The 20,554-nt window shown below is 31.2% G+C and overlaps 1 protein-coding gene across 7 annotated transcripts in view; it reads left to right on the top strand.

The window, feature by feature from the left end:
• Positions 1-20,348, top strand: part of LOC127730584 (ras-associated and pleckstrin homology domains-containing protein 1-like) — a 99,338-nt gene extending 78,990 nt beyond the window's left edge. For all 7 annotated transcript variants that reach the window (XM_052239038.1, XM_052239037.1, XM_052239039.1 and 4 more), the window contains 8 exons: positions 2,100-2,177; positions 5,053-5,212; positions 9,576-9,697; positions 10,958-11,032; positions 11,397-11,540; positions 12,146-12,256; positions 13,024-13,125; positions 13,841-20,348. In XM_052239038.1, the coding sequence (XP_052094998.1) occupies positions 2,100-2,177; positions 5,053-5,212; positions 9,576-9,697; positions 10,958-11,032; positions 11,397-11,540; positions 12,146-12,256; positions 13,024-13,125; positions 13,841-16,792 (3,744 nt within the window). In that variant the 3' untranslated portion in view covers positions 16,793-20,348. The remainder of the gene's footprint in view (positions 1-2,099; positions 2,178-5,052; positions 5,213-9,575; positions 9,698-10,957; positions 11,033-11,396; positions 11,541-12,145; positions 12,257-13,023; positions 13,126-13,840) is intronic.
• Positions 20,349-20,554: the final 206 nt, after the last annotated feature.

Genomic DNA, 20,554 nt, shown 5'->3' with positions numbered 1-20,554 from the left:
TTAAATGATTGGATTGATAAACCAGCTTAAAAAAACAAACAAAAACATACATTAAGATGTTTCTGCAAAGATAATCAGTAACTGTTACATAATACTGGAGAAATTTAAACTATAGCTATATAGATATGGTGTAATTGCCAATGAGACAATTAGTTTTTCCCCAAAGACCTAAGGATGTAAATGTGAATTTCTGCATATCTCAGAATAGATTTCAGGCTTTAAATCATTTTTTTGTAAATATTACTGTAAAAGATGGAAAATTATATAGGATGTTAGGATGTATATTGAAGGTCAAGGAAACAAAATTTATCATTTACCATGTTGATGCATTTACTTTAAATATAAAACACATCTGCCAAAAGCCATGACTAGATGATAATTTAAAAAAGCATAGTTCTTTCAATTTAAGTTGATGCAGACATTTGTGTAGTTCCATGTTTTATGTCATGTTAAGAAAAACAAGTTATTTTTGTTAGCAGACTACTTTAAGCCAATGTTTTTACTGCACAATGCTACAAACATGATTTTCAAATGCTTGCATAATCACATTTCTTTTACACCAATTTCTACTTTTTACACCATTAGGTTTATGTGTCTGTTAATGTTTTTACGTCATCATGATATATTTTGGTTATATTTTCATTGGAAACTACTAAAATATGGATGCAATTTTTAGAATGACTTTTTAGATGACTGCAAAGAGGGCTAGTGTGGGCTTTTGTCATAGCTTGGTGCCTGTCGTCTATCATCCTGCATCTGATGTAAAAAAAAAAAATATTCCTCTGAGACCACTGGGCCAAATGGAACCCAAGTACTTACCATAAATCATCCTTTATGGAGTGGACTTTAACAAAAGTTGTGCTCAATGACTATTTTATCAAACAAATGTCTGAAAAATAACTTAAAGGGGTAAAAAAAACAAAAATTAATAGCAAAATCTAGTTATTCACCATTTGCTATCATACTTCCAGTAATTTTATTTGTGAATATAATGGTTGGTGACCTCATTTGTTTCAAATCATTGCTGTCATTATTAGTTAAAATCAAAAAATTCTGGAAACAGATGTGATGGACGGATTTCTTCTTAGCTTTGGTTTAAATACATCAGTGAAAACAGCATTTCTGCCAAAGCCAGACCTTATCCTTAAAAATGGATGAAAATCCAGCGTGGAGCTTGCTAATATTATTTCTGAACTTAGGTTTGCTCTGGACATAAATCCAGGTGAGCAATGCAGGCTCTAGTTTAAAAGAATATAAAATAGTGTTCATGTGGAAGTCCTTGCATTCCAGTATCATAAATGAGCTCAGATATGATTAGGTGCCAGAATATGATTGAAACAAGTTGAACTGTATGATGGGATAATCCAATACATGTAGATATTAAATGTTTGTCAGTTCAACTGATTTGAATAACTAAATACATGTAGATATTAAATGTTTGTCAGTTCAACTGATTTGGATAACCAAATACATGTAGATATTATATGTTTGTCAGTTCAACTAATACGGACAACCAAATACATATAGATATTAAATGTTCGTCAGTTCAACTGATTTGGATAACCAAATACATGTAGATATTATATGTTTGTCAGTTCAACTAATACGGACAACCAAATACATATAGATATTAAATGTTTGTCAGTTCAACTGATTTCGGATAACCAAATACATGTAGATATCAAATGTTTGTCAGTACAGCTGATTCTAAGAGTGTTCTGTTTAGACAGGTTCACTTATGTTTTTTATCTTTTAATTAATGGACATGAATATGATTTAAAATTCTATCAACATATTAGCTTTATTTACAAACTTAATGAGGGAAACAAGCTGAAAACATTTGTTTAGTGTTGTTTTTTTTTAGTATATATTTTAAGAAAATCTTAAATGATCAGGTTTTGCATTTTATTTAAATTACTTTTGTTTTTTGAGACCAGACAATAAGGTATGGTTATCAGTAATAACTTCACACCAGCTTCTACATAAGTTTTGTAAAAGATTCTGACAAAGTCGAAGTAAGACAAATACAGAAAGGCTCAGATTATGAAACATAATAACATTTACTAGTGTTTTCACTGTTCATCATTTTTATTTTGCAGGATGAACAGAAAGCAAGATTAAAAGCAGAGAAAATAAGAATAGCTTTAGAAAAGATCAAGGAAGCCAAAATTAGAAAGGTAGTACAAAACATTCATCCTAGGAGAATCAGAAAATTCTATGTTTTGAAAGATTTAAGCGAACATGATGAATAGTAACCTAATTTTTCATTCCCACATTAAAGAGGTCTCATCATCGATCACACCACAAAGGTGTGAAATTAACAATGAAAAAGTCCAATTTAGAGTTATTTGGGGTTTCCATATTTCAACAAAGTGACATTGATCAGTGAAGTATACTGCTGTATATCACAGACTTAGGAAATTACGTCTGTCAATCTTGACTTTCTCAATATATAGGGACTGTAGATCTTTTCAAATTTACAGTTATTTTTAAGCATGAGTTAAAACATGTTTTATTGGTAAAAAAATATTATAAAAAAATGAATAAATACTATGTAGTTGTGAAGGATAGTTGTCTCATTGGCAATCATACGGTACCACATCGTCATGTTTTAAATAATCAAACAATCACACAGTTTAGAATTGAACTAATCGAAGCAAAACATCAAAGGGAAAGGTATAGAGATAATTAAACATATTTCAATACAATTGCATAAATAATGTACGAAAGTCGAGGTAACTATATTGGAATTCGAACAAAACCAATGGTCATTGTTGTCTTAGTGTTGTGTTCAGGTAAAAACCCAACATATTGTCTGTTATTCTGTTATTAAAGAACGGTTTCAATATTAAACATCCTATGCTATGTCTTAGACCAAATCTTCAGGAGGATAATCATAATGCATATATACTGGTAAAACATTACGATTATATAGAACAGAACTGATGGAGTTTACCATATACATAAAGACGTATTTACACTTGTATGCAAATTTGTCTGTCATTACTTGAAACCACACAAGTTCCCACAAAATATTGCATCACAATTTGAAACATTTGACTCATAATTAAAAAGTGATTGTTGCATGACGTCAGATGTTTATTGGAGACAGATCTAGGGTCATTAGGAGACAATTGAGCTAAATACCTAAAAGGTTGAATACGTCTATTATGATATCTACAGTGGCTTTACTTAAATAATGAATTTTTATGCCCCCGCATAGCGGAGAGGGCATTAAGTTTTACCCTTGTCCGTACGTATGTCCCAAAGTTGGTTTCCGTTCTCTAACTTTAGTTTGCCTCAACCAAATGTTATGAAACTTATACACAATGGTTATTACCACAAAACACAGAACAAGTTTGAATATTGGTGGAGTCATTTTAACCATTCTAGAGTTATGCCCTTTACAAATGGAAAAATTGCTGAATTTTTCGTTTCCTTTCTCTAACTTAAGTTTGCCTCAACCAAATGTTATGAAACTTAAACACAATACTTATTACCACAAAACACAGATCAGGTACAAATTTGGGTTGGTGTCACTGTTATGTCCCTTTCTAACTTTATATGATATGCAAGCGGGGGTATCATCTGTGTCCCATGAATACATTCACCATTTATTTGAAAATGAATACTTAGAAAATTTTATTGCAGATTGTAAATTGATACGAGTTTTATCAAAAAAAAAATTTAAAAAGGGCCACATATTAAGAAATAGATGCAAAGAAATTCAATAATACTAACATTCAAATATAAAGGGGTCAAGGGCTTTTACATGAAGTTAAACATGTTATTGTCCTTCAAGGAAAAGGGTGTTGGTTACAGGTCTATGATAGTCTATGAATGAACCTACAGCTTATATGAATCATTGTAATCTAAAGCACTTCTTTTAGGGGGAGACAGTATGTTGACTTTTGTATGTCTTTTTAGTTTTATTGTTTGGTTCTCATTGATATCCTTTTCAATTTCATACAAATGATGTTATTAGTTTGAAATCAACCTTTTCAATAATTAAAAAAACACCAAAGATTTAGTAACACCCAAAATGCATCTTATAGATGAAATAGATACATTTGAAAATTTCAGATATGCTCATAATTTTATAACCTGGGTGTATAAAATATTTTAGGTTTGAAATGTTGCCAACATTCATTTGCACATAAGACATTTATGAATGAAACTTCAATGTATATCAATTCTACAGTGAAATCTAAAGAGTTGAAACATACAGAAATGACAAGCTTATAACCACAATCCTTTCCTCTTTTTTCTTTGCACTTTTGGACATAATGCTGATGATTTTACAGTTGAACCAGTTGTGTGTTATAGGATCTTTCTGTTATGACTAATAGATCCCTGTGTTTTAGTACCTAATTGGTTTTGTTTTGGTTTAGAACACAGTCTCTGCTATCTTTACAGCCCTAGTACATTTAATTTTTTTTGGTTTTTCTCAAAATAATAAAACATAATAATATTGATATATATTGATGATTAATATTGAAAAGTCTTTATTTCCAATTAAATACATTTCATAGCTTTCAAAAGTTTGAGAAGATGGATTTCTGACAGTTTCTAAATTATGAAATTTGTTTGTTAAAAATGAAAAATAACTGAAGTGTTAAAGGGTGCCAGCAGTCTTGAAATATTATTTTTAATTGATTTAATGTGTTATCCTGGTTCTGAAGTTGTAGACAATATATTTATTGGATTGAAAAAAATACACATTAAGCATATGAGATAATGCTGAGACAAGACCACAAGAAACACCAAGCAAGCTAATATTTAAGAAAACAATAAGACTGTGTTAACTGTTACTGTATGCTCTGTTATGTAATAAATGTATTGTATTTCAAATTTAGTAGGATTTGTCACAAATGCAAAGATATAGGTGATACACAGGTGAACCATATATCTGTAGCTATCAAATTACAGTATGACATCAAAGTCTCTCTAGAAATGTACAAGACATATAGGTATGGGATTTGTTGACAATTCAGAAGGAGTTACAATTGATATTGCATCATATGTTGTATTATTTTATGTGTTTTATTTCAGTTGTTTGTTAGAGCTTTTGCTAAAGATGGAAGCAGTAAAAGTATTTTAGTTGATGAGAAAATGTCAATTGGTCAAGTATGCAGTATCCTGGCTGACAAGAACCATGTACGACTCAATGCTAAACTAGCTGTCATAGAACATATGCCTGATCTTTATATGGGTAAGAACTAGTGATACTACTTATGCCTGATCTTTATATGGGTAAGAACTAGTGATACTACTTATGCCTGATCTTTATATGGGTAAGAACTAGTGATACTACTTATGCCTGATCTTTATATGGGTAAGAACTAGTGATACTACTTATGCCTGATCTTTATATGGGTAAGAACTAGTGTTACTTCTTATGCCTGATCTTTATATGGGTAAGAACTAGTGATACTACTTATGCCTGATCTTTATATGGGTAAGAACTAGTGATACTACTTATGCCTGATCTTTATATGGGTAAGAACTAGTGATGCTACTTATGCCTGATCTTTATATGGGTAAGAACTAGTGATACTACTTATGCCTGATCTTTATATGGGTAAGAGCTAGTGATACTACTTATGCCTGATCTTTATATGGGTAAGAACTAGTGATACTACTTATGCCTGATCTTTATATGGGTAAGAACTAGTGATACTACTTATGCCTGATCTTTATAACTGTATTGATGACCTATAGTTGTTTACTTCTATGTCATATGGTCTGTGTTGGAGAGTTGTCTCATTTGTAATCAATCCACATCTTTTTATTTTTATAAGAACATGTGATACACAACATATGCATGATCTTTCTATCGGTTAAGACTAGTGATAGAACACATGCCTGGTCATAGATTTCTTTCTAATCGCAAAAAAGATTTTTGGGGAGCAATTTTGCGCAACTTGTGGCTTAAAAATTAGCAGGGTGACCCATACTCTTAATTAAGCATGGTAAAATCTACATTTTGGCAAAGTATAAGAAAATCCATCTGATGAAATATTTTAAGTGATGATCCACCTTAATTAGTTATTTGTGATGACCATAAAATAAAAACAGTAGAGATTTTTTTCTATAATAATGAATCATAACGCATTGAAAGTAAGTGTACTTGTTTCTCTTTTAAACATTTTATGACAGAGACATCAATAAAATGGTTAATTATTAGTTCTACAGTCAAGTCAGGTATGCATGTTGGCTAAGTAATAAGACAGTAGATCTTTGCCTTAAATGCTGCATTTGGGAGACAACATTTTAATTTATTTACCATGTTAATTAATTGGAACAATTGCTTTTATTGAAAATATTTGATCTTAATATCTCTATACTATCTAAGTATATCATACCTCATTTCCGTTAGATATCCTCCACCCACTACTATCAAATCAACAAAGCAGATGTTTCATGTATACAATTAATTGTTTTATATCTGGATTATTGCATAATTTAGCTGCTTTTTATGCAATATCAAAGATGTTTCCTCATCTTGTAAAATGAGTAGATACTGTGTGTTGTCTATTTATCAGAACTTCCCTTTCTGTGAAACTATATACTCTAACTTATTTTTTGTGGCTACTTTGTTTCACATTTAGCCCTTTGTAGCCCACTTCACAGATTTATTTTTAGAATTTTTTTAAATTTTCTTGATGTAATTTATGAGGGAAGATCCAAGATGAACATATTTGTGACAATTAATATTCATATTTTTTCTACTCAGGAAATAACAACACTCATGAAAATTAGTTAGTTTATAGTATCTTCTAGATTTGTTATATGGAAACATTTTACGGGCCATATGCAGCCTACCATTTTCTCATATTATGTTCAAATAAACAGATTTCAAAGTTATAAGACACTAACTGAGAAAGTTATAGTTTTTATAGTGGCATACTATGAAACCTGGTCTTGGCTTTAAGTTTTGTGTGTGATATTAGTATTTTATTTTAACTGTACACTAGTTCTTTATGCAAAACCTAAGCATGAACAAAGAAAAATAAGTAAAATTGTATTCATAAAGTTATATCAATAATATGGGTCTGTCATTCATTTTTTTCTGTAGACATTTTGCTTTGGTTTCTTAACTTTGTTCCCTTTCACAGAGAATGTTTTTTTTTGTTGGGTTGCTAACTTATTTACAAAGGCCCCATGTCTCCTTTAATTTATTTTTTGGCAATTTTAACAATGTTGGCATAGAAGAAAGATTGGTTTTTATTTTGGCTGATCCTGATCATGCACAATTGCTTCTCCTAACTTCCAATTGCATAGACTAAAAAATTAGTTTTTGCTGTTAACACTCAGTGTCTCAAATGTTTTAAATTTACTATAAATACTACCTGGTACATGTAACAACTTTTATCGGGAAGGCAAAAAGAAAACCAAACATTTTAAAAGGCTTACTCATGTAGAAATAAATGAACTTCTTGGGGCATGAGATGTATATTCATTATGAAAGGAATTCTAGATAGGTCACACAAAAAAAAACTGTAGATGAATATTAACATGATTAATGATTTATATTTCCAGACAAATTTTAAGGCCATGCTAAATTTGACACCAGGTTTTATAGCTTCTCACATTAGTTCAAGTTGGTATCATGATATTCCAGCAAAAATTTAAAGACATTTATTATCAAACGCAGTCAGTCATGAAGCAAGATTTCTAAATCTGTATTGTAAATTAGTTTCTAACACTTTGTTGAAGTTATCACGTTTTTGTCATAAAATAAACATTGATTTTTGCAGTGACATTGATGATATTGTTTTATAATTTGTTTCCTTGTTTGGAGGAAACTTCTCCTGACATCTAATAAGTTCACTGTTCAGAATTAAAAGTTGCATTGTACAAAGATATACTTGCAATTACATGTAAAAGTCCTCCCTTTATTACCAGTACATGTATTTTACTTTCTTACAATCAATTAATTTAAGTCATTTGCAATTTATCCAGTTGAATATATGCCAAAACAGACAGTTGAAATGTACATTTATGCTACTGTCTGTAATACATTCGTCAGAAGGAGATATTATATGAGTCACAAGTAGTACAAAGAATTCTATCCTTTAATGTTTGTATGAGAATACACATGAGTATATTGAGACCATTGTATCGCTTACAATTTTAAAATTCAGTCATAGTATTGATTATTTGAGTAAAGATAATAAAATGGAGAGAATTATTAATTATCATTTAATTCAATACTAGTTCTCATCTTCTCTTATTAATGTGATAAAATGCTCAATGGGGTGTATTGTTGTTCTTTGTGATAATAAGTTAGTAAATATTAAAGTATTGATGGGAAGTGTTGTATTTTATTGAAATGATCATTGCTGTATCATTTGATCCTTGGGATCATTATTATTTAAAATGGATAACTCATTAAAATTGAAAGAAACATGATATTTTATAGCCTTGATAACATATTAAACAATTAAGGCATTTAAATTTCTTTTGTTATATAGGGGTTAGAATTGATTGAAAATTTATATAGTAATTTTTGCATCAGCAAGTTTATACTATTGACAATCTGAACAGTATTGAGCGTTGAGATGTTTCAACACAAATGTAGCTATATATTCTGCATTAAATTTTTTTCAACAAATGTATAATCAATACAGAATATTGATGACATTGTAAATATTTTATTACAAAAAGTTCTTTTGATTTCATTAAGAAGTTCATTAAGCAATGGATAATCAATTCAGAAGTTATAATTTAGCCAAATTAATACTAACAAACATTGGTAGGAATAATCAATTCAGAAGTTATAATTTTAGCCAAATTAATACTAACAAACATTGGTAGGAACATGGAAGTAATATTTAAATTCAATATTACTTCCATGGTAGGAATAATCAATTCAGAAGTTATAATTTTAGCCAAATTAATACTAACAAACATTGGTAGGAATAATCAATTCAGAAGTTATAATTTTAGCCAAATTAATACTAACAAACATTGGTAGGAATAATCAATTCAGAAGTTATAATTTTAGCCAAATTAATACTAACAAACATTGGTAGGAATAATCAATTCAGAAGTTATAATTTTAGCCAAATTAATACTAACAAACATTGGTAGGAATAATCAATTCAGAAGTTATAATTTTAGCCAAATTAATACTAACAAACATTGGTAGGAATTATTATATGGGATTAAACTTAAAGTCTTCATTAATAGCAGAGGCCTATTTTCCATTATTGTTTTAATCATTTGAACTAATTTTTTTATGCATCTTCTATCACAGTTAAAACATGGGTACCAGATATAAGGTCAGACTTGGTTTGAAGTCTAAAGTTTGAAAGAAGCAATTAGAACTGTTTAGTAAAAGTTTTCAATCCTCACTTGACTTTTAAGATAGGTTGAAACCAATGCAAATCCCTTACATTTAAAACCCATTCTCTGCTTCATTATACACATTACTACAATGAGGTTGTCTTACTTTTTCTCCTTATATATCCCTATACACTTTGAATTGTTATATTCTTTACTTTTCTATAGAATGATTAAGGCATTTTATTATGTTTGACTGCAATATGATGTCCTGTTTATCATTACAGAGAGAATTTTAGAGGACCATGACTGTCTAGTAGAGAATATGGTAATGTGGACCAGGGACTCTAGAAACAGAATCCTGTTTGAAGAGAGACAAGAGAAATTTGATTTATTTAGGCAACCCGAGGTACATTAAATATATATAGGTTCAAAGAACATTCATCTAAATATATTTACTTGTATGTTGGCAAGTTCCATACATTTGTTAAGAAATTAAGCTTTTATTTAGCACAGATTTAGAAGAGCCATCATATCATAATATCACACATATTTTCTGTTGTTTGTTTACATGGATCGAACAAAGTTTGATGTAACTCTTGAAAAAATGTTCACTATTCATCTTCAAATGTTAAAATATGATTTGAATTTATTTATTTTTTGCATAGCCCTATTTAAAGGTTGACAGATAATCACCTTAAGGAGCAAACTTAGCCAAAATATTCCTTTTTTTGATTAATGAAGATTATGACCTATTTTTATATGCCGTAAAGGACTTATTATGGTATACTGTAGTCTTCAAACAGTCTATGTCAAAAAACTCCCTTTAAATTTTGAACATTTATTTTGGTCGGCTTTCCAGAGTTACGAGACTTTAAACTATCAGGTTTAGGGCAATACTTCACATATCGAACACTAACTTGTGTTTGCTTAGATCAATTTACTTTAAACTGTACACTGTTATTGGGATGGTTAAAGAAAGCTCCTTTCCAATTTAAATTTTTTATTAATTTGCCGTTCCAGAGTTACATGACTTTAACTGTCAGATTTAAACCGACTGTGCAAGACCCTCATGGGTAGTCAAGGTCGTTAAAAACCCCCCATCATCATCAGATTTAAGGCAATTTTTCACATATGAGGCACTTATTAGAGTATATGTGGATTGATTTACGGAGAAACATGCTGTTATTGGGATTTTTTTAAAGGAAAATCCCTTTTGATAATTTTTCTGGTTTGTCAAAGTGTTTGACAGTTATGGATGTATGAAATTTTCAAGGAAATTGTTGTTACAGCTACACAGAAGAAAACCCTACATTGAAATTCAAGGTTAAAAGTTAGTTCAACCCAGCCACTTCTATGATCTGTGCATATGTACAAAACTATTTAGCTCTCTTACTGTAAAACCCCTTGGAATTAAGGGATGAAACTTTAAAACCCTGTGGAGTTCAGGGATTTAACTAGGCATGATTATTCTCGACTACTTAAAAATGTGTTGTACAAAGAAGAATACTGTATATTGATGATCATACCCAACAAGTTATTTGTATGAATCACATTTTCCTTATTTACATGCTGTGTGGCCCTCTGTAATGGCTTTCATCATTATCCCTAAATTGTAGTAGAACATCAGTTTGTTATAAACATTAAAAAATATTGATTTCTGTTGCAGAAATATTTATTGGTCAGTTCCTCATCAGAGAAAGGTGCCTCATTAGCACCTAACCAGAGACACAAACTTGTACAGGTAGGACTATTAGACTTATTAAATGTAAATAAAACACGAAGAAAGTTACATTAATATTTGGAAAATTGTATAGGTTTTTCTATAATTTATTTGTATATCAGAAGACATTATTTCCCTTTTTTTTTTTGTCAAATTATTTGATGATTACTAAAAATAAAAAAATCTCTTACAATTCAACATCCATGTGATTTGTTCTTAGTATGTCAAAGACATAAAATGATTGAAAGACAAATGTTTTTTTTCACCTGATAGAAGGAAATATTTTATGTGAAAAAAAACTGTAAATTGTAATTGATACGTTTGTTTCGGACATGTCAGAATATTTAGAGAAAAACATGTCTGATATATTTTTCTTGCCCTACAGGAATTCTTCAATGGAAGTGCACAAGTCCCAGAGGTTGAAGGTGTGATGTATCTGAAGTCAGAAGGAAAGAAAGCATGGAAAAAATTTTACTTTGTTTTGCGAGCTTCTGGACTCTACTATAATCCAAAAGGGAAAGTCAGTAAGGTGAGGTTGCTGTCCGTTAGTTAGTCTTATTCCTTCATGTACAATTGATGTAAGGAGTACAAGCTTACCATAATGACTTGAATGTGCTGCAAGTTTAGTAATTCATGAATAGAAACAAACTGTACTTTGAAAAAAAAAAGATGAAGCTAAGTTAAAAAGCCTAACAATTCTAAACAGAGATCACATGAATATATATTTTGGGACAATTTCGGAAAATATGTGTATTGGGTTTGCTAAGCACTGTTAAGCACGCTCACCACAAAGCAGATTTAATAAAGAATTGAGCATTTGCTTTCTTAAAATTAATTTGAAACCCAAACATTGTCACATTATAAAATTGATATGGGTTCAAACATCTGACCTGCAATATTTTGATGGACAGCAGTGATTTAAAATTGATGTAGCACACAGTTTGGAATAATTTGTGTGGAGTATGTTCCCAAGGTTTTTGGTTTAGTAAGCATCAAATTTCTTTAGAATATCTTTGGTTAAGATCAGAGCTTGTATCTAATAAAATTGAAAAAGAACCTTTTAAAACTTTTCTGTGTTTTATCCAAAACCATTTTACCACCACAGAAGAACTCATTTTATTTTTCTCTTTCTAGGCTCCCAAAGATTTAACATGTATGGTACAGTTTGCTTATGTGGATGTGTACTATGGCCTCGGATGGAAGAAAAAATATCATGCTCCAACAGATCATGGATTTGCTCTGAAAGTAAGATATATATTCTACCGAAAAAGCCATTGCATATAAGAATTATTATTTATTATTCTCATGCAAAGGTTATAGAATTCTCCTTAAAGGAAAAGATAACAGTACATTTTTGGGACAAAATGTTCCTGCTATGTAATTCAACTGTAAAATGAATATAATTTTGTATTTTATTATCAGTTGTACCTTCCTTTTATTTTCCTTTAATTAATATTACAAGTCTGCAGGTGCATATAAAATTAAAAAAAAAACTATATTTGGCAAAAATTTCCAATTTAATAGTAAGTTATAAAGAAAAAAATACATGTGTTGCCTATTTTTTTTTTTTTTTTTTGCGTATTTTCTGTTTCCTGTTAAAATTTTTGTTTTTGATGACAGCAGTATATGATAATTTAACCAAATTAACACTGAAAAACTACCTTCAATACTTGATTTCTGTTATAAGTTCATAGCAATTGGCAGTCTAAGGGAGGCAATCACGTAATCAATTGCATCTATTTTGTGGCTTATTGAAAACAAAAACAAAATTTGAGAATTTCATTATTTATAACATTTTGTTAAATTTGAATACAGTGTTTGTGTGAGTTGTGGTTTAATGACAGATATGGTGGAGACATTTTAATGGAAATTAGTAGAAAATGTATTGATTTGACTATTTTAATGAATGTATCTTATTATACACATGTTATTTAAATAGCTGATGCTTTGCATAATATAAGTGCTTGATTGTTAGAAACCATCATACATTGTATTCACTTTTTATTTTGTAGCATCCTCAGATTCAGAAGAAAACATCAAAATACATACGCTACTTTTGTACAGAAAACAAAGCTGCATTGGATCAGTGGATCATGGGTATTAGAATGGCTAAGGTACACATAGGACTACTCATTGTATAGTACAATCTTGTATTCAGAACTAAAAACCATTATGGCATTTGTTAAACTGTAAATATCAAAAATTTGTCTAATGCTTTCAAAATTTTAAGTAGAAATTCATTGCATTTTTAATGATTTTCTTCAATCACATTTTAATTTAATAGTCTCATACTTTTGTTAATTGATAACAAAAATGCAATAGTGAAAAAACAAACTTCAGAAATTACAGTAATTGATTTTGCTTGGATTAAATGAAACAACTTCATTCTATCTAGCACATTTGATGGCAGTATGAAATATAAGGCTTAAAACAATGAAATAATGTTAAGACAAAATATGTGAGATTGTTTTGATAAAACAAGAGATCATAGTTCAATTGAAAATTTACCAGTTAAAATGGACAAGCTATAACATAAACTACAAAACTAACTACAGCCTCCTTTAAATTCAAAAGAAAGGATTTGATATATTAATTTATGATACAAAATCACTACAAGCAAATGTAAAAAATCAAAAGCAAATGAACAGAGCTTTTTTGCCGTTCTTCATCTCAAAGTCAAAGTGAGGTCTTCACTTGAGCAAAAAGAACAGAGTATGTGTAAAGTTCAGGTGAACATGTTGTTGTTTAAGCAAGTCTACATAGAATATATAGTAATTTGAATAAGCTGGTGAAGATGATAAACTTAATTTACATTTTATCTTGTTTCAGTATGGCAAACAATTACAGGATAATTATGAAAAACTGAGAACTGAAGTCTCAACATGGGACTCTAGAGAACTTAGGACAAGTGTTTCTGATCCAGACACATTTGATGAAAGTTTGGAATTTATTCCTGGAAGTAGCTTACAAGATAGTCGTTTGTCGATGCCAGAACCTGGATCTCGTCATTCAATAGTTCACGTTCAGAATTCTACATTAGTAAGAAATAGCGCTGGGAGTGATACAACTATATGTGAATCTTCAGATGAAATCATGTGTTTAGAGATGACATCACATCATGAACGCAAATCCTCTTTAACAGGGCAGAATATGTATGAAGTGCAAAGACCTGTTGTTAAACGTGTGTCGTTCAGTAATACACATTCTGTTATAAATTCTGAGGGAGAGGAAATTGTTCCCTTACGGCACAGAGATTCTATAACTAGTTCTTCAACAGAATCAAGTGAGGATTCTATTTCAAGTGGAGAAATGCGCTTCAATAGTGTTTCTCGTGCAAGCAAAATGCGAGCTAGAATACCAGTTACAACTGAAACCACACGACACATGTCTGAAATGTATCAACAAACAATGGATGGAAGTAGTATATCATCTTGTGAATCTTATGGAACACATGAAAGGAAATCCTCACTTACAAGTCCGATTCATTCTCATAGTTTTACTGAAAAAGACAGAAGGAAATCTGCTCCTGTCATTCATGGAGAAGGGAAAGAAACTCGACATGAAAGGAAGAGTTCAGATTCATCTCGCGAATTCAAAGTACGTTCAATTTCTGGAGACAAAGAGCCACTTTATGAAAATATGCATGAAAGAAAGAGTTCTGATGACTCAAGAGAATTTAAGATTCATTCTCGTAAAGCTTCTAATGAAGGAGTAAAAGAATCACGACATGAGAGAAAAAGTTCAGATGGATCTCGTGAATTAAAGGTTCGCTCCCAAATTATTCCGTCAGAAAGAGGAATTCAGGAATCACGACATGATAGAAAAGGTTCAGATGGTTCAAGAGAATTAAAAGTTCGCTCTCAAGCTATTCCCAATGACAGATACATACAAGAATCTCATCATGAAAGGAAGGGATCTAACTCGTCGCAAGATTCATTAAATCGTCAAAATCAGTGTGACAAAATATCAGGTATTCATGGGCAACAATTACTGACTGATGTAAAACGAACAGGTTCTCCGCCCCCTCCCAACAAACAAGTGCAATCGACACAGAATTATAAACGACCACAAACTCCACCACCAACTAGACCTATTCAACCAATTGAAGAAGTTGTTCCGCCTTATTCAAGTTTACCAATATCACCACCTCCTAACAGAGTAATGTCTCCAGCACCAAGTAGGGAAAGGCTTTGTACACCACCACCACCCCCGACTAATTCAACTATCTGTAATATGAGAGAACGTTTGACATCACCACCACCACCACCTATCCAGAGAGTTATGTCACCACCTACTGTCAAGCGAGAGATGACCTCTCATTCTAGGTCAAGTTCTAGTTCTAGTCATTACAGCAATCTTAGTACTGAGGACCATTTTCCAGTCCCTCCTGGAGAGTGTCACAAGATGTCATCATACCCACAACCTCCATCAACACTCATGTCTCCTATGTCAAACAAGTCAATGGCTACACCAGCTCCATATCAAATGACTTCACCTGGAGTGTCAAACAAAGTCATGCCACAATCATTACCACATGCAATAATGTCACCTCCAATGCTCAGCCATCAGCCAGCTTCACAATTAGTAATGTCACCTCCTGCGTCTAAACATTTCCCCCAGAATGCACTACCATTGTCTCATCCAATAGCATCACAGATGTCACCTCCTGTCTCCTCTGATTTTGCTACACCACCTTCTCCTGCTCCACCTGCAATGATTCAGACAGCAGCTTCAATACAATCCAGTTACTCAATGCAAAATGATGCAGAATCTTCTCCATCAACCCCTCGGAGTTGTGTACCTATGCCTCCTGCAATGCCTTTGTTGCAGAATCGTTATGTAAGCTTGGAAATAGGAGGAATTACTCCATTACGAAAAACTGGACCTGAAACTGTTGTTCATACGCATGCACCACAGATGTCACCTCCTATAGTGAATCATCAGCCAGGTGCTTATAACATGCCAACACAAAAACACAGACCATCTCCATTATCATGTAGTACCCAAGCATATAATTCACAAAATTCTCAAAATGTGATATCGCCGACAATGTATTCTCCTGAAGGACAGCATTTTAATGCCATGACAACAAGTGGACCACAATTTGCTGGACCTTATGACCAAATGTATCAATGTGGTCCACAGCGTGTTATGTCATCTTCTATGCCAACATCAAACAGTTCTATGATTCCACAGTCTAATCTTGGGAAAACAAGTGCAATATATGACAGTTATGGAAATTCTCATCAACCACAAAATCACATGTCTGTGCAATCATCTGTCTCATCCAGTGACGATCATTGTCATCTACCACAACAATTACCATTTCTATCAGAATTATCTCAGAGACCACAAAGAGCAGGTGGCAAAGTTCCTCCGGCTACATTGCCAAAGCCTGATAGTGGACCGAAAAATATTCAAAAATACAATGGTGCTAATTCTTATGAACTAGGAGTAACTTCTCCAAATGGACCTCTGCCTTCAAGGCCTAATTCAAATATAGGCAATAAGTCAAGACCGCCACCTCCTCCCCCTCAAAGGAGTGAAAATACAAGACTTTCAAGTGAAATCAAAACTACTAGTGCTGATATACATTCTGTGCCAAATTACGACCCCCTTTATGAAATCTTGGGTGAATGTGAGGGACTCATTGATATTAATGATCTTCCCCTCCCACCACCAGAACTGTTGGAGGGAATTGGTGGAGGGGTTCCAAAGAAAGGAAAAGTACCTCCCCCACCACCAAAGAGGAGTTCAGATACACAATTGACTAGTCAGTAACTGCTGTTGTATTAATATACCAGTGAAATTCATTTTTGTTTAGTTTCAGATGACATAATAATCTTAATGTTTCATGCAACCATTATAGTGCAGAGAAAAACAATGAACAATATGTTAACAAGGAACTTGTCTTAATTTGGGTATTTGGAGCATATTAAACTTACATTTTTTTGTAATTTTAATTCAGATCTTTGTAATTTGTGTATAACTTTTCTATAATTGTTCAGTTGAAAGCCTGTTTTTAAACTCAGGACCCTGAAAATTCAGTATTTGTATCAGATTCTGTAATCATTTGGATCTTGCTTATATCAGTCCTACATCAAACATTTATACTTAGTCAACATTTAAGTTTTTTTAAACAAAAGAGAAATGTGTCATTTATATTTTTTGTCTCATTGAATGCCACATTTGTTCATAGTTTTCCATCATAAGAACTAAAAGTAAAGGATCGTGGAGAAAAAAGATTTGTATATTATCATAAAAGATTTCTGTATTATCTTAGGCATTAGCGCGAGACATTGCTAAGAGACACCTAATCAAGGAGAATCAACTAAACTTAGTACCAGAATATATGATCTGTTTCCACCCAAAACAAAGATAGTATCGTTTAGTATGTTTTATACTGCAGCAATTAGACTGTAATACATGTTAACATTAGAAATAATTAGGAATATAAAACCTTTTTTGTTTACTTTCTACAATCCATAGATTATAGTGCTGTATAAATCTGTCTCAGTATGTTACACACATATAAGTCATGTATACATTTGTAATATGTGATCAGGTGCTGTCGTATTTTTTTTTTTTTGATATATATGTATATGTAAAATTTATGTAACCATGACATAAATGAAAGAAGAAAAGTATGGAAGAAAATAGTTCCATAGTTTTTGGTTTTTTTTTTTACTTTTTTTATCAGAATAGTTAATTCTGAACTTTATCTTACGATCAAAAACAGCCTGCAATTGTTGGTATTATTTCCTTTGAGGTTAAAAATACTAGAATATATGTCAGTCTGATCCTTTGAAGTTAAGTTCAGTATAAGTATGAGGTATCTATGAGGTCATATTTTGGTACTTTTATTGCATGTCTAATCTTTTATAGGGATGCTGTCATTTTTAATGTTTTCTTCAAAACCATTTTAAATAACTATGCCAAATGAACCAATGAAAGCATTCTTCCTGATTCCTTAAAATAGCCGTATTAGAACAAACTTTTATGAATTTTAGATGCATATTTATATGTTGTGTACATTATTTGACAATGAAAATGTTTTGAGATGATTTATTTTGAAATTCTAGTCATTTTTTATCAGTTATAAACTGTCAACTTTTTTAAAAATCTTTTAAATTGTTTTAATTACTGTTTTACATGTGTTGTTTTGTTTTGAATATTTTCCAGCATTTATGAGCAAACAATTACCTTTTACATTTTCTATATATAACATCTTAGTAATATAATCAAAATGTCAACTGGTTCATTTTATCCTTATCTATTTGCAGATAAATAATATTGATGTTTTCCATAAAGTTTTTTCTCAGTTGAGTGAAATTTCGAACGCTTAGAAAAAATACCTAAATATGGAAACAATTTAAGACTGCCATTAGAGAGTGAATTAGATAATGATTTTAATGGTCATATGCAATGTTTTGTATGCCCCCATTGCAGCGGAGGGGGCATTGAGTGTTACCCTTGTCCATCTGTAAGTCTGTACTTATGTCCCGAAATTATACACAATGCTTATTACCCCAAAACACAGATCACATTTGAATTAGGGTGGCATCACTTTACTGTTCTAGAGTAATGTTCCATTATAATGTTATATGCAAGTGGGGACATCATCTGTGTCCCATGGACACATTCTTCATTTATTTTAATAACCGACACCTATGTACTAATTTTTAAATTAAAATGTATGGTGGTCTTGTCATGAAAAACTGTAAGAAATAGAAAAAAAGAAATGATAATTGACTGTATTTATCTACTGTCCCAACATCAAAATGGTGTTTCACAGGGACAAATAACAAATACAAGATAGGATACTAGTGAACACCAAATTTTTTTCACAAACTTATTTAGACATGTTAGAAGGCAATGTTTTGAATGTGCAGTTTTATGATTAAAACTTGAAAGTTATATTTGTCTAAAAACATGTATATGACCATTAAAATCTTAGTCTTGATAACACAAAATAAGATTTTGTTATGGTTCAACTGTTATGTTTTTGCTGTAAGTGGGTATTTTGTTTTGTTATGATTTAAAATTAATATTTAATGTGAACATTTAGAAATGTGACATAGATTTTTGTCAGTCTACACATTTGTATTTGAATTTGTTGACCTATAGTCAATCCAAATCTAGCTCACTTGGCTTGCAGGTCCATACAAGCTATTGCCATCACTTTGGTATTTCATCATTCTTTTTTGTTAGTAAATGAAAAACCATATTTTCCTCTGAAAACACTGATAATTGAACTATTTTTTACAAGACTCATCCTTAGGGTGTCTTTTTCCATACATATATTTACAGCTAAAGCCCCAGATTAGGAAAATTCAGAAAAAAAGTTTTTGCTGGATTGGTTTCAGTAGACTGCCATAGCCAGAACTTTTTTCCTTCAATATAAGCATTTGAAATGGTCCATGTGTTCAGTGAGGTCCACTGTCTATGCATGCTTCAGCAAACTATGCATCAAAAAGAATGAAAACCATCAAAATTATGTTTTTTTTTTAGTGAAGTGTCTGATTTTGGACAAAATATTTGTTGACTTTAATGATTCAAAATTTATCAAAAGATTTACTTTTCTATTGTTCTGCAGTCACTGGTTACTTTACTGTAGTTACAGCTCATATACAAATCTCAGTATGTCTGTCATAGTTAATAAGTTCTGCATGAGTATTTGAGAATCCATATCTTAATTTTTTTTCTATGGGGTTCCCAGAGAGGTTTTACTTTTATTTTTGACATTCAAATGGTTCTAAATGACATGTTACTTTCAAATTATTTATAAAAGGAATTTCCAAAACTTATAACACTGTAATTTTTTTATTTGAAATGACGTTTGTGTGACAATTTGATGGAGTTTCGATACTTTATGTAACAAGTAATTTTTTTTTTAAATCTTACTGGCTCAGTATTATTCAGAGATGTCAGGTGAGCTCTACAGGTTTGGACCTTATCATTTTGTTTTAATGGATCTAACAGTTAAAACAGTGTCAAAACCATAACTGAAAAATATGAAGAAAAAAGGACCTCAAATATAGTACATAGTATAAGAGATACTTTCATTGTCTTAAATCAAGCTAGTATGGTTAGAGTTGGTCATTTGATGTTTGGATTAAACAGCTAGAAGGGAAATTAAGTAGAACACTTTCATATCTAAATAAGGGATTATAGGGGTGTAAGTTTATCTTTAATCATGGATTGTGTGCAAAATGTATACAAATTGTGTATTGTGATTGCTTATAATAGATAAGACTAGGCATTTATTGTCAGGTTTGTAAAACCTGTATGTCGACAGATAGAGTGCAACTCATTTAATAAATTATGTCTCAGATTTTGCCTGTGTTAATCATATTTCAGTTATGTTTGTATTTCAAACAAAACAAGGACCAGACAAGACTTGAAGAATGTACAAAAAAGAAAACACTAAACACTACACTTTACAACAAGGTTCATAGTCGTAAATCATCAGATAAGACTCAGTGTATTTACAAAAAAGAAAACACTATACTTCCCTTCAATGATTTAGTGAACAAGGACCAG

The sequence above is a fragment of the Mytilus californianus genome, unplaced genomic scaffold (genome assembly GCF_021869535.1).
Source record: "Mytilus californianus isolate M0D057914Y unplaced genomic scaffold, xbMytCali1.0.p SCAF_2, whole genome shotgun sequence".
Lineage (NCBI taxonomy): Eukaryota > Metazoa > Mollusca > Bivalvia > Mytilida > Mytilidae > Mytilus > Mytilus californianus.
This window is presented reverse-complemented; position numbering and strand designations above follow the sequence as displayed.